This window comes from Ranitomeya imitator, chromosome 2, assembly GCF_032444005.1.
Source record: "Ranitomeya imitator isolate aRanImi1 chromosome 2, aRanImi1.pri, whole genome shotgun sequence".
In the NCBI taxonomy this organism is placed as follows: Eukaryota; Metazoa; Chordata; class Amphibia; order Anura; family Dendrobatidae; genus Ranitomeya; species Ranitomeya imitator.
Window position 1 is genome coordinate 189,662,057 of NC_091283.1, and position 13,951 is coordinate 189,676,007.

A 13,951-nucleotide genomic window follows, 5' to 3' on the forward strand; every position below is an offset into this window, starting at 1 on the left:
CTTCAGAGAGGAAGAGGACTAGAACTCTAGTGCCACCTACTGGAAGTAGCAATCCTAACAGTCAATGTCGACCCTTTAACGAGCCTTGTCACATGACTTCGGATAAAAAGCATACCAGAATCTCAATTTGCAGACACTGTTTCGGGGTACTGCCCCTCGTCAGTGCAAAGTAGAGATCTGGTTTGGCTGAGAGAGGCGTCTGACCAGGATCCAAGAAGTATCGTTTCTCCTTGCAGAGTGACATGTTAAGCATGTCGAGATGAGAAAGCCACAATGCTCCTCTGGGAAATATGCAAATTGTCTCTTAAGAGAGGAAAAGGAATGACTTTGCACTGACGAGTAGCAGTACCCCAAAACACTGTCAGCAAATTGAGATTCTGGCTTGGTTTTTATCCTAAGTCATGTGACAAGGCTCGTTAAAGAGTAGACATCGACTGTTCGGATTGCTACTTCCGATAGGTGGCACTAGAGTACTAGTTCTCTTCCTCTGAAGAGACAATTTGCCTTTACACTTAACCTGTTCACAGATTGAGGGGCAGCCAAGCTGATGAGAGCCATTCCATATTCACCCCCCCCCTCCTCCCCCTCAGGGAGCAGAATGACAGACTGCAAAGTTTAGATATTTCTGCAAGTTATTTCTGCAAGTTCTCCCCCTTTTTTTATTACCGTTTTGCTAATTTGTATGTCACTTTATTTCCATATTTTTATATCTTTTATTCTAAGCACTGTACCTTTTCTATTAAAGCTTTGATCTTTAATAAGCTTGAACCTTGTATGCTCTAAAGAATCCATATCCTTAGAGTGTGTGACTCTGCTGATTGGCAGACAGTAGTAGTATTTCCGGGACTCATCGTCCGTGTGTTCGGTGAGTGGTGGCAGCGTGTATGAGTGGGGTGCATGGTCTGTCAGGGTGTGAGTTATACTCTTGACACTGATATGTAATACATAGACTTACTGCTTTAGGTGCATATGACGTGGCACATATGCGCCAATGTGAGGACATGCTCGTTATTTTATTATGTAGTGAATGTCTACAAGTTATGACACTTACTGTTATCTGAACAGCAAGAAGACCCTCTCCAGCATCCTTGGCATCAATCGTGAACTCCACAGGTAGGCTGGCAGGGACGCCTGTTGTGTTCAATCCTGGGCCACTAGCTTTTACCTTACTGGCATCATGAGTGGGCAGAACCTTTACTTTGAATGGACTGCAGAGAAATATAGGGATATTAAATATTCTTCCAGCATAAACTGACTAAAACACATAGTATATCAATCTGTAATAAATCTGTGATAAGGAGTCACTGCGATAACCAACCTGCGTGGCACTTCTTCATCTCCATACAGAACTGCAATGTTGTATGGTCCTTCACGGCTAGGAACATATTTAACGGTTTGAACTCCATCTCCATTGTCAACAATCTCCACTGGTTCGACAACCCCTAAAAACAAAAACATACAAAAATTTAAATTCCAACCAAACTGAAAGAATGAAGCAGATTATGTAACACATAGCAGCAGCATTTACATGTACATTATCCAATGCTTCACCTTTTGGGCCTTGGACCTTCACTTGCAGTGGGGCAACACCAGCTTTGCTTGTGTCTACACTGAAGGATTGGGGAACATTTGCCCTTACAAGTCCTGGGCTCAGTCCTGGACCCGAACACTTCACCTTACTGCTGTCAATGACATCAGTAACAGGAACCTTGAAGGGACTGCCTGCAGTGTCAGAAGGAATTGGGTTAGTGTTTTAGTCTCACCGGTCTTTTTTCAATTTTAAACTTCAAGATTTTAAAAAGTTTCTGCAAGACAATCTTATTAGACAAACAGGACTGAAAATGGTTAACCTGTCATATGCAATCCATTTGACCTAATAGAGCAATTAAAAGGGGTGTTCCAGGTACAGTAATTAATGGCAAACAGCAAAGATATGCCATTTTTTGATCTCTTCTCCCACACAGACTGCTAGGAGAGAACAGCTGGAGGTGTTTGTAACCACAGTCTGCTTTGCTGTACTATATACACAGCTGCAAAGAGCAGGGCTCATTACAACTCCAGAAAAGGCAGGGATTTGTTTTTAAGAAATATAAGCCAGCTCACCCGTGATGCATAAACCAAATTTCAGGAGCATGGACCCGCTGTGTCCAGGCGTATAAGGTCCAAAAAAGGAGAATGTCCAGCTTCACTGGATCCGTAAAAAATTGCTCTTTATTCACAAATAAATGTCATGATTAAAGGGACACTGTCACCTGAATTTGGAGGGAACAATCTTCAGCCATGGAGGCGGGGTTTTTGATTCACCCTTTCCTTACCTGCTGGCTGCATGCTGGCTGCAATATTGGATTGAAGTTCATGCTGTGTCCTCCGTAGTACATGCCTGCACAAGGCAATCTTGCCTTGCACAGGCGTGTACTACGGAGGACAGAGAATGAACTTCAATCCAATATTGCAGCCAGCGGGTAAGGAAAGGGTGAATCAAAAACCCCCAAACCCCGCCTCCATGGCTGAAGATTGTTCCCTCCAAATTCAGGTGACAGTGTCCCTTTAAGGGAGCTTAGTCTCCAGAAACACGTTGAGATTCTTACCCATATGGTTCGTGCTGAAGTCTGTATCCTCTATGCTTAAAGTTTGTGAATAAAGAACACTTTTTTACGGATTCAGTGAAGCTGGACATTCTCTTATTTGTTTTTGTTACCTGCCCTTTTACTGCATGTCCTTTTATTCCCCTTACATGACACCTTCTGCTTAGGATTGGGCAACATAATGCAGGGGAGACAAGTCTCCAGTAGCCCTGTTGGGCTTATAAATTATAATTAAGTTTTTACAAACCCAATATCTCTGCAACAGATGACTAAAACCATGTTGGGTGCATCACTGCAGCACTTCATGAAGTGATAAGTTTAATATGCCATTACTGGTTTGTAAAAAAAATATAATAAATAAATATAGATAAAGTATATGGTAACAATATACCAAGTTAATAATGCCTTACACAAAGGTCTTACACAATTACAACAGTAAAATCTCACCTGGAACCTGGTGTCCACCATATGTGACATTAAGGCTGTAAGTGCCAGGCTCATACGGGATATATTCCACAGAGCAGCTGCCATCTTTATTATCTGTGCAAGACATCTTTGCCTCTGATGGGCCTTCAACAGCCAATCCCAGACCCCCTGTACCAGCACCCCTACAGAAGATAAAATTTTAAGTCTCCACTCGAGTACAAAACTAAGCTTAGTCTGACCATACAGTGCACATGTGATGCAGAAATTACCTTGTTTCCACTGTAAACTTATTGGGCATGTTTGTTGTTCCGCTCTGGATACCAGGACCATGGACTCGGACTCTGCTTGGGTCACAGCCTTCTGTCACGGGAACCCTAAATGGACTCTTGGGTACAGGACTTCCATTGTAAGACACATCTACAGAGTGAACACCTGTGAAGACAACACCATAATAAATAAGACCATTTATATTAAGCAATTGCCATACATTATAGTCTCAAAATGATGCCTCACCTTGCTCATATGGAGTATACTCCACTTTGTATGTGCCATCTCCATTATCCTGTACAAAGGCTTCAGTGAAGTTGCCAGAAGGATTGGATACCCTGGTCTTAACATGTGGCCCTCCACTTTTGGACAGAGCCCTGGCATCCACATTGAAGTCTGTTGTTGCTTCTCTAAAAACTCCTGCAAGCAAAATATTAAGGCATTTGTAAAATTCACATACTAATCAGATTCTAAAAACTAAATAATGCTCACTACCGCACCTTTTCCTTCCACTCCAGGTCCAAACACCTTCACACCAGATGTATCAACCGCTGGAGTCACTTGCAGTTTGCTGGGGAAGTTGGGCACCATTTGGCCGCCATATTTGATAGTTATGGTATAGATTCCAGGGTAAAGTGGAATGTATGTAATCGTATAGGTTCCATCCCCATTGTCTTGGATATGTACCTCAGCCTGCATGCCAGTGTCCGATATAATTTCGATAGTCAACTCTGCATTGCCAGCGTTCGAACAGTCTACATTGAACTTGCCAGCTTCTCCAACCTGGGCATGTTCCAAGCCAGGGCCGGAACAAGTCACCTTGGTTGGGTCAAAGGAAGGCTCAATCTTCGACTTGAATGGAGAACCAGGTATATGGGTGTCAGCAAATAGAATATTGATGTTGTAGTCACCGGGTTCTGTGGGCAAGTAGGATACAGAGCAGGTTCCATCGCCGTTGTCCAGACACTCGATCTTTGCTTCACATGGACCTTCAACAGTCAAGCCAAGGCCTCCCTGGCCAGCACCTTTAGTATCAATGGTGAAAGGGGCAGAAGAACCCACACTGCCTCCTTTCAGTCCAGGCCCATAGGCCTTAACCTACAGAACAAATCATGATTAGTTAAGCCAAGTAGAACAATTCCTTTTAAAGAGAAGCTTTCCATTTTCAGCATGTTTGACCCCAAACACTCATACACCATGTATAAATTAACGGTCATGCTTAAGGGGTAGAACAAAATGTTTCATACCAACATTAGTATAGATTTCCCTTTGTTGAGTGACACAAACTATATAGTCAGTCATCAGGCATTGTGTCAGCACAAATGGCAGGATGCAAATTGGCAGCCATCATGCACACCTGTTTTATTAAGGCAAGACATTCGTACACATCACGACAGGTATATGCTGTTGCACTAATCAGTGACGCGCAATGATACAGAAGACAACTGCTTCAGGTACTCACCTTTGAAGGATTAGTTGGTGGAACAGCTTCAACAGGGAAAGGACTACCAGGTACTGGGACTCCATCATACGTAACCTCCACTTCATAAGGTCCTTCTTCCCGAGGTATGAACTTAACAGTACTATTATCTGGACTCAAACCTGGTTCTACTTTGCAAGGAACAGATTTGTTGGACGGGCCTGTAATTTTTGAAGCCACTTTGCCTTGTCCTCCAGCACCTTTAGATTTCACCGTGAATTCCTGGTCTTTTCCAACTTCCACCTCTGAAGACAAACCATGTAAAAAATAAAATGCCCAGTACATGCAATGCATAAACCAGCTAAATACATTACGTGAAAATAAATTGGCTTTCTGCAACGCAAGAAATAATATACCCGTGACCTCACTTTTTGGATAAATTAAATGAGTACATTTAGAACAGTAACTGACATATGGGTAACGTCTACAATACATACTGTCACCAAGTCCAGCAACTTTAATCTTGCTGAGGTCCAGAGTTTGACCAATATTAACAGGGAACGGGCTCTTGGGAATATGGTCTCCTCCATAGGTCACATTTACACCAATATTACCCTGAGAAAGCAACAACAACAAAAAACAAACAATGACCTGATGTACACCTAGGAATAAAATGGTCAACCTATACATCCATAATGTCCTGATGTTTTACCTGCTGCACTGGAGTATATTTGACAGTATAGGAGTTGTCAGAGTTATCAATTACTTCAAAGTCCTTCACAGCATCTCCTTTGGCAGGACCTGTAAAATTTACATCTAGTTTTGCCTTTCCAGCTGCTTTGGCGTTTACTGTGAAATGGGTGGGTTTGCCAATTTCTACACCTAAAAAAATAAAAAAAAATATGATAATTAAAAAAAACTTTGCAAAAGCTATCTAGGACTGACTACACAAGCTTACTACTAGGCCTTACCACTCTTGTTCAGTCCTGGCCCTTCAGCCTTCACTTTACTGGCATCGTGAGACGGATCAACCTTGATACGGATGGGGCTCATTGGTGTGGCCTTAAAGAATGAAAAAGGTAAGGCATGAAAAGTCATTCTGGTGTTAAACACAGGATTTTTGGCTGCTTACCGTAAAATCTGTTTCTTGAAGCCTCCATTGGGGGACACTGGAACCATGGGTGTATGCTGCTGCCACTAGGAGGCTGACACTATGCAAATAAAAAAGTTAGCTCCTCCTCTGCAGTGTACACCCCACCGACTGGCATTATACTCTTCAGTTAGTGAGAAAGCAGTAGGAGAAAAGAACAAGGTTGAAAAACCATAACCACAAACTTGAGAACTGTAAATGTGAGAACAGTCATAAACAGATAACAGAAACCTTGGGAGGGAGCTGTGTCCCCCAATGGAGGCTTCAAGAAACAGATTTTACGGTAAGCAACCAAAAATCCTGTTTTCTTTATCGCCTCTCATTGGGGGACACAGGAACCATGGGACGTCCCAAAGCAGACCCAAGGGCGGGAAAAACAGACTTCCATCAGGTCAGAGGACTCACCACTGCCGCCTGCAAGGTCCTTCTGCCTAGGCTGGCGTCCGCCGAAGCGTAGGTATGGACCTTGTAAAAGTTGGCGAACGTGTGGATGGAAGACCAAGTTACCGCTTTGCAAAGCTGTAGGGCGGAAGCCCTATGGGCACCGCCCAGGAGGCGCCGACTGCCCGGGTAGAGTGAGCCTCGATCCCAGGAGGGGCACTCTGTTCTTGACCCGGTAAGCCTCCAGAATTGCCGTTCTGATCCAGCGAGCAATAGTCGCCTTAGAAGCCGGTTGGCCTCTGCGCGGGCCATCAGGAATGACGAAAAGAAAATCTGTCTTCCGGAAAGTGGACGTTCTATCCAGGTAGATCCTCACTGCCCTGACGAAGTCCGGCTTGTTCAACGATCGCTCCAAAGGATGAGTAGGAGCTGGACAAAAGGAAGGTAGAAAGATGCCCTCGTTGAGGTGGAAACCGCCTTAGGAAGAAAGGAAGGCGGAGGCCTGAGGACCACCTTGTCCTGGTGGATGACCAAGAACGGAGGACGGCAAGATAGAGCCGCCAACTCGGAAACGCGGCGGATAGAAGTGATGGCCACAAGAAAGGCCACCTTCTAAGATAGGGAGATTCCCCTGTCTGTCCTGAGGGGCTCAAAGGGGGAAACCCTCAGAACGTCCAGTACCAGGTTTAAATCCCACGAATCCACAGGGGCCCTGTACGAAGGAACAGTGTGGGCCACTCCTTGAAGAAAGGTCTTAACCTGTGGTCGGGAAACTAAAGTCTTCTGAAAAAGGATGTAAAACGCAGAAACCTGGCCCTTCAGGGAACTAAGAGCCAGGCCCGAATCCAGTCCTGCCTGAAGGACGGCCAAGATGGAAGGCAAGGAAAAGGACATAGGTGAAACGCGGTTGGACCCGCACCAACGGAAGTAAGCCTTCCGGGTACGATAGTAGATCCTGGAAGACGAAGGCTTCCGAGCCTGAATCATGGTGTGAACCACCCGGTCCGAAAAGCCGGACGCTCTAGAACTGCGGTCTCAACAGCCACGCCGCTAAACTAAGCGACCGAGAATTCGGGTGGCAGATCGGACCCTGAGACAGCAGATCGGGCCTGTCTGGAAGGCGCCAGGGAGCGTCCGCGAGAAGATTGAAGAGCTCCGTGAACCAAGATCTCCTGGGTCAATCCGGGGAGATCAGAATGACCGGCACCCCTTCCGCTTTGATCTTGTTCAACAGTTCGGGAAGTAATGGAAGGGGTGGGAACAGGTAGGGCAGCACAAACTGACCAAGGAATGGCCAGAACGTCGACGCCCACTGCGAGAGGATCGTGAGACCTGGAGATTAATTGCCGAACCTTCCTGTTCAATCGAGACGCCGTGAGATCCACGTCCGGAGTCCCCATCGAAGACAAATCTGATGGAAGACCTCCGGATGCAAGGACCATTCCTCTGCCGTGAGGCCCTGGCGGCTGAGGAAGTCGGCGGACCAATTGTCCACGCCGGGGATATTCACTGCGGATATCACCGGAACCGATGCCTCTGCCTAGAGAAGGATCTTGGATACCTCGGCCAAGGAGCTCCGAGTCCCCCCTTGATGGTTGACATATGCCACGGCCGTGGCATTGTCCGTCTGGATTCGGATTGGAAGACCCCTGAGAATCCTTTCCCAGTGACGAAGGGACAGTAAAATGGCCCGGATCTCGAGGACCTTGATCGGCAAGGTTGCCTCCTGCGCCGACCAGCGGCCCTGTACAGTCAGGTGGCGAAACACCGCACCCCAGCCGAGCAGGCTGGCGTCCGTCGTCACCACCTGCCAGAGAACTGGAAGGAAGGACCTGCCCTGGGAGACGAGAGATGACGTGAGCCACCAGTTGAGAGACCATTTGACCCGGGGAGAAGAGTCGGATCGGGCGGCCCAGGGAGAAGACAGACCTGTTCCACTGAGACAGGATGGCTTGCTGAAGAGGTCGCAAGTGAAATTGGGCGAAGGGAATCGCTTCCAATGTTGCTACCATCCTCCCCAAAACCTTCATGGCCGATCGGAAGGAGGGAGACGAGGGCCCTGGACCACGCGTATGTCCTGACAAAGGATGGATCTCTTGCCTTCGGGAAGGAAGACCTTCGTCTGACGAGTGTCGAAGAGCATGCCCAGAAAGATGAAGCACTGAGAAGGAATAAGGCAGGACTTCTTCCGGTTGACCAGCCACCCGAAACGGGCTAGGGTGTCGAGAACGATGGACAGGCTTTCGTGGGCCTGAGAAAAGGACGAAGCCTTGATGAGGATGTCGTTGAGGTATGGAAACAGAACCAGGCCCTCAAAATGGCCATCAGCGCCGCCAAGATCTTCGTGAAAACTCTTGGGGCGGTTGCAAGACCGAACGGCAGGGCGACGAACTGAAAATGTTCCTGAAGCACTGCAAAGCGCAGGTATCGGTGATGTCCCGGGAATATCGGAAGGTGGAGGTAGGCGTCCTGAATATCTATGGAACACAGAAATTCCAGAGCCTCCATGGAAGCAATTACTGAATGAAGGGATTCCATCCTGAAGTGCTTCAGACGAACTCTCCTGTTCTGCAATTTGAGGTCCAGAATGGGACGCACCCTGCCATCTTTTTTTTTTTTTTCAGTACCACAAAAAGGTTGGAATAGAAACCTGTGAACCGCTCTTTTTCTGGGACGGGAACAATTACCCCGGCTTTGAGAAGAGAAGCGATGGCTGCAAAGAAACCCGGAACTAGAGCGGGATCTCTTGGAGGTCGGGATTCGAAAAAAAACGATCCCGGGGTCGTGAAATGAACTCTATCTTGTATCCCAAGGATACAACTTCCCTGACCCATGCGTCCTCTACTGAGGAGATCCAGACGTCCCTGAAGAGGAGACGGCCGCCCAGCCGGGGAGGTGGGTTGTCAGGCCGTGGTGGTTCTTCCAGTCCTGGACCTGGAGGACCTACCCTGGGAGTAGTGAGGACGCCAGGAAGGAGTGGGCCTAAAGGATACCGCCTTCTTCTCTTGACGTGCCTGTGGCCTCTGTTGCTGCTGGGAGAGGGAGTTTGATGCCGCGAAGCGACGAAAATTGACGTCTAGGAGGAGGCGACGTGGCTTGGCCTGGGGAAGAAGGGAGCTTGTGCCCCCAGTAGCGTCCTTAATGATTTGGTCCAGCTTGGAACCAAAAGGACGAGACTCCTGAAAAGGCAGGCTGGTAAGGGACTTTTTAGAGGACAAATCCGCCTGCCAGGCCTTAAGCCAAACGGTCCGGCGGATGGCAACCGCGTTGCTGGACGCCTGAGCCGCACAAGACGCGGTATCCAGGGAGGCGGAGACCAGATATACACCCGCGTGAGGAATCTGGTTGGCAAGTTCCGCCAGCTGTCCGGAAGGAACCCCGTCCAGAATGCCCTGACTGAGCCGTTTGGCCCATTTGGATATGGATTTTGAAACCCAAGTGGAAGCAAAGGCCGGGTAAAGACTGGCTGACGCCGCTTCAAAGGCTGACTTCGCGAAAGATTCTAGGCTATCGTTAGAATCCTTCAGAGATGCTCCACCGGACAGTGGGAGGACCGTGTTGATGGATAGTCTGGAAACCGGAGGATCCACCGAAGGAGAAGCCGTCCAATTAGCGGTGAGCTAAGGGATATAAAACGCCAAGTCGCTTTCCTGTCTGAAAGCATCTGGTCAGGTTCTCTCTTTCTCTGGTCATAATTTCCTCAAATTCCGGGTGAGGAGCGAAAAAAAAAAACTTGGGAGGTGGTTTAGCCCGTCTAAACGAAACCGCCTGATCTGCGGGTTCCGTAGAGGACGCCTTGATGCCACAAGTTAGATTTGTCGCTCCAATGAGATTCTGGACCATATCCCTCACTGTAGCGATTTGGTTCGAATCCAGCTCCGAAATATCCTCCGAGGACGCATCAGAGAACGCCTCTCGCCTGACTCAGGGGAGGAGGATCGGGAGGAAGCCGACCGCAGAGGAGGACCGAGTGGCGAGATGTAGCGAGAAGAGGACTCAGACCGGCGTTCCTGTCTGGACCCTTTGCGGCTAGCAATGGAGGGCTCGGACGGAGGCTCCTGCGACCCGCTGGCTACTGCGGGGATCTGCAGGGGTAACCGATCCAGCACGGACACCAAAGTATGAGACACCCGAGTTAGATCGGCCACCGATTGTGACAGAGAGGAGGCCCAGCCTGGGATGGGGGTATCAATCTCGGGCGGATCGGCCGGGGGATCCTGGGCGGTCTGAAGAAAATGCCAGCGAGTTAGGGGACAGTGGGGCAGGGGAGGGTGTCAGTCTGCAGTGCAGAGCTACTCACGGTAGACGAACAGCACGGATACCAAGTTGCTGCAGGTCTGGAGGAAGATGCTGTGGATCTCCGGCGCAGATGGTGTGCTGTGCCCCCAGAAAGGATCGCTCTGCGGAGTTCTCCGCGAAGGTACGTGGCCCGATGCAGAAAAACTCCTGCCCTGACTCCCTGAGTGTCCAGCAGCGGCGTGGAGGAAGGGGCGGAGCCAGGCGAGATGGCGCCGGTGGGTGGGGAAAAGCAGGGTACAGATTGTCGGGCGGGAGAAAGCCCGCCCGATGAAAAGGAAGTGGGCGGAGCGCGGCACCGGATGTAGGCCCTGGGAAAAGCCGGGGCCTAAATTAGAAGCCGGTGACCGCCGGGAAAAATCCCCCGCGGCGCAGACGCTGCCCGGCTGGAGCGGCACGGCAGCCGCCGCATGAAATAGAGAGAGCGCTGCCGCTGATGAAGTGTCGCCGGAGTAGGCCCCGGAAAAGCCGGGGCCTAAATTAGGAGCCGGCGACCGTCGGAAGCAACGGTGCTGGCTGACTGTGAAGGTGAGCGACGCGGCAGCCTGTGAGGCCGCCGAAAAGAAGAGGGGAGGGGGGGAGCGCTGTAGCAGGCAGGTGGTACACCGCAAGTAGGCCTCGGGGCCTAAATTAGGAGCCGGCGACCGCCGAGGGAAAGGCTGCAGGCCGGAGTGTGCCGCAAGCAGGCCCCGGGAAAAGCCGGGGCCTGAAGGAAAAGCGGCGACCGCTGGAGGAACGCGGTGGGGCAAGGTGCTGTCTGAGGAGGAAAGGTAGCGCGGCTGGCAGAAAAAAACCGCCGCGTCAGACAGGACCACCGCGCAGGGAACGGGGAAAGTGCTGCAAATGCAGCGATGACCCCGCGCTGAAACCTGGGAACCCCTTTAGGATACTTACCTAGTAAAATCCCACGTCGTCTGCTACTAACCTTGGGAAGGTATCAGACGTCCATAGGAGCTGGTGGTGGACGTCCTCGTCTCCTCCGACCGACAGGCTCTGGTGGGCGAGTGGGTGAGGGACGGAGCCAGGACCGGACTTCAGAGCACGCTGGTGTGCTAGGATCTTGGTCCTGGAGAGGGATCTATGAGGATACGGGGTGGCAGTACACGCCGTACTCATAGTCCGTATTGTGGGAGTACAGGTGTGACTGTTCACCCTGTATCCCTCCGGAAACCTGAAAGAAAAACGACGCACATTGAGGTAGATAAGGGTCTAATGAAAGACCCGTGTCCACCTCCTACTGACACTAAGCTAAACTGAAGAGTATAATGCCAGTCGGTGGGGTGTACACTGCAGAGGAGGAGCTAACTTTTTTATTTGCATAGTGTCAGCCTCCTAGTGGCAGCAGCATACACCCATGGTTCCTGTGTCCCCCAATGAGAGGCGATAAAGAAATAATCTTTGCTATGGTAGACAGAGGGAGGTTAGCAAATGCAGATATTTTACAAGTGATTGCCCGTGTTCTATAGGTATACTAGATCTCTGGCACAATCCTGGGAGAAGTCATGATGATTGTTTGCTAAGTGTGTTTTCTGGGCATATATTATTGATGAACTATCTGTAAGATGAGTCCCCATTGTCAGTGGGCATCAGACGCCCCTGCTCATGTGTTAAAGCTCTGGCCTTAAGCATTAAGATGAGCTGAACAGTACAGCTACGCTCAATGTGGAGCAGCCGCTGCTGACAACTACAGTGTTCTCTCTAATTAATGGTACACATTAAATAGTAACTGGTGAGGGTAGGGATGACAACCATACCAATCGGCAGTGCTCTACGAGACAAGCCCTTTAAAAGCTTAAAATGTACTCGGACTCAGTTTCTTGACCTGTATCAGCTCATCATTATCTTTTTTGGAGATGTAAAAAAAATAATTTGTTACACAGACCCAATGCAGTATCTTTCAAGAAACAAGTCTGGCTTGTGTCTGAAAACTCAATTTTTATCAATACGTTAAAAAGCATGATTCAGTCCAGAATCCGATGCCTGACAGTAATGTACAGTTGACAGCAGGTCTGACATTTACCTGGCCAGCAAACAGAACCATGATTGTGTAACTTCCAGCCCCTGGTGGGGTGTATTTCACTGTGAATGTGTCGTTATCATTGCGGATTATGTCAAAGTCGATGTCTGCTTCAGCCGGACCCACAACTCCAGGAGCACATTTGATTCCAATGCTCACATCCCCTAAGGAAAGATTAGTACAGGACAGTCAATCGCTAGCTCCATTCTTGGCAGAACGTTGTAGATGACATAGCTGGAGAAGGAAACGGTCAAAGACTGACATTTTTTAACTGAGTGAATTCTCACCACTTGTCATAAGACCCCCTTATCAGTATCACTGAGGCTGCATAGAACCATTACATGGCAGGCCACCAAATATACTGGGCACAATGTATGACATTGTCCCTGCGGGGCAAATAAGGACAAGGCAGATTCCATTTTCTTTTGGCACTAAATGTACAGCTTGAATCGCATTTTTATCGAAGGAAATACAGTTGTATTTAATGAGGGAAAACAAAAAAAAAAAATTTTAATTACGCACCTTGCCCAGCTTCTGTACAGTCTACAGTAAAATATGTAGGTTCATGAGCTTTCAAGCCGGTTTTGGCAACACCGGGTCCATATACTTTAACCTTGTTGGGGTGGCTGCCAGCTCCAATAGTCATCTAAAAAAATAATTCATTTTGTTATCTGAACTGCTACATCACTTCAGTTTCCCATTAGATGGGATGGCTACTACACTTACCCTGAAAGGACTATTAGGAATGTTCACGCCACCCCAGGATATCATGGCTGTGTGCTTCAATGGCTTCTTTGGTAAATAGCTGCAGCTGTAGGTGCCATTGCCATTATCCTTAGTGGTAACGTCCACAGGGTTTCCTTCTGAATCCTAAAACAGAAGAAAAAAAAAAACCAAGATATAAAAAGATTTGCAGGTGGGCGAAAGCTTTCAAGTTCAGGAAAACTTCTTACCTGCACGGACACTTTAAGGGGAGCCTTCCCTCCTTGCTTGGCATCCACTGTGAACTCTGCCAGTTTATTTATGGACAGTCCAGACTTCTCCAGACCGGGGCCATACGCCTTCACCTTCAGGGGGAAAAAATTTTTTTTTAAAAATTACATTAACACTCAGACGTCACAGCCATTCCTTCAAATGGGATGGACTTTGTAACCAGTTCTAATCGACATGGCAATGTTCTTACCTTCTCTGGATAGAAATCTTTGGGGGCCGCTTTGATCTCTGCCATGAATGGACTTAGCTTGATATCTTCATTGTTACATAACACATGTACAGCGTATGCTCCAGCTTCCAGGGGCCAGTATCGCACATCACAAGACCCATCACCTTTATCATCACACTCAATCTTGGCTTGTGAGGGCCCTTCTACAGAAAACCCTGCAGAAAAGAATTTCGACATAAGAGCATAT

At 48.4% G+C, this 13,951-nt stretch overlaps 1 protein-coding gene across 4 annotated transcripts in view; it reads right to left on the reverse strand.

Moving 5' to 3' along the window:
- Positions 1–13,951, reverse strand: part of FLNA (filamin A) — a 144,247-nt gene that overhangs the window by 24,627 nt on the left and 105,669 nt on the right. For all 4 annotated transcript variants that reach the window (XM_069748390.1, XM_069748389.1, XM_069748387.1 and 1 more), the window contains exons 13-28: positions 13,726–13,919; positions 13,496–13,609; positions 13,269–13,412; positions 13,065–13,188; positions 12,546–12,706; positions 5,670–5,760; positions 5,411–5,580; positions 5,196–5,313; positions 4,741–5,003; positions 3,779–4,376; positions 3,525–3,698; positions 3,281–3,443; positions 3,033–3,193; positions 1,552–1,722; positions 1,319–1,442; positions 1,052–1,208 (exon numbers count right to left, since the gene is read on the reverse strand). In XM_069748390.1, coding sequence (XP_069604491.1) covers positions 1,052–1,208; positions 1,319–1,442; positions 1,552–1,722; positions 3,033–3,193; positions 3,281–3,443; positions 3,525–3,698; positions 3,779–4,376; positions 4,741–5,003; positions 5,196–5,313; positions 5,411–5,580; positions 5,670–5,760; positions 12,546–12,706; positions 13,065–13,188; positions 13,269–13,412; positions 13,496–13,609; positions 13,726–13,919 — 2,927 coding nt within the window. The remainder of the gene's footprint in view (positions 1–1,051; positions 1,209–1,318; positions 1,443–1,551; positions 1,723–3,032; positions 3,194–3,280; positions 3,444–3,524; positions 3,699–3,778; positions 4,377–4,740; positions 5,004–5,195; positions 5,314–5,410; positions 5,581–5,669; positions 5,761–12,545; positions 12,707–13,064; positions 13,189–13,268; positions 13,413–13,495; positions 13,610–13,725; positions 13,920–13,951) is intronic.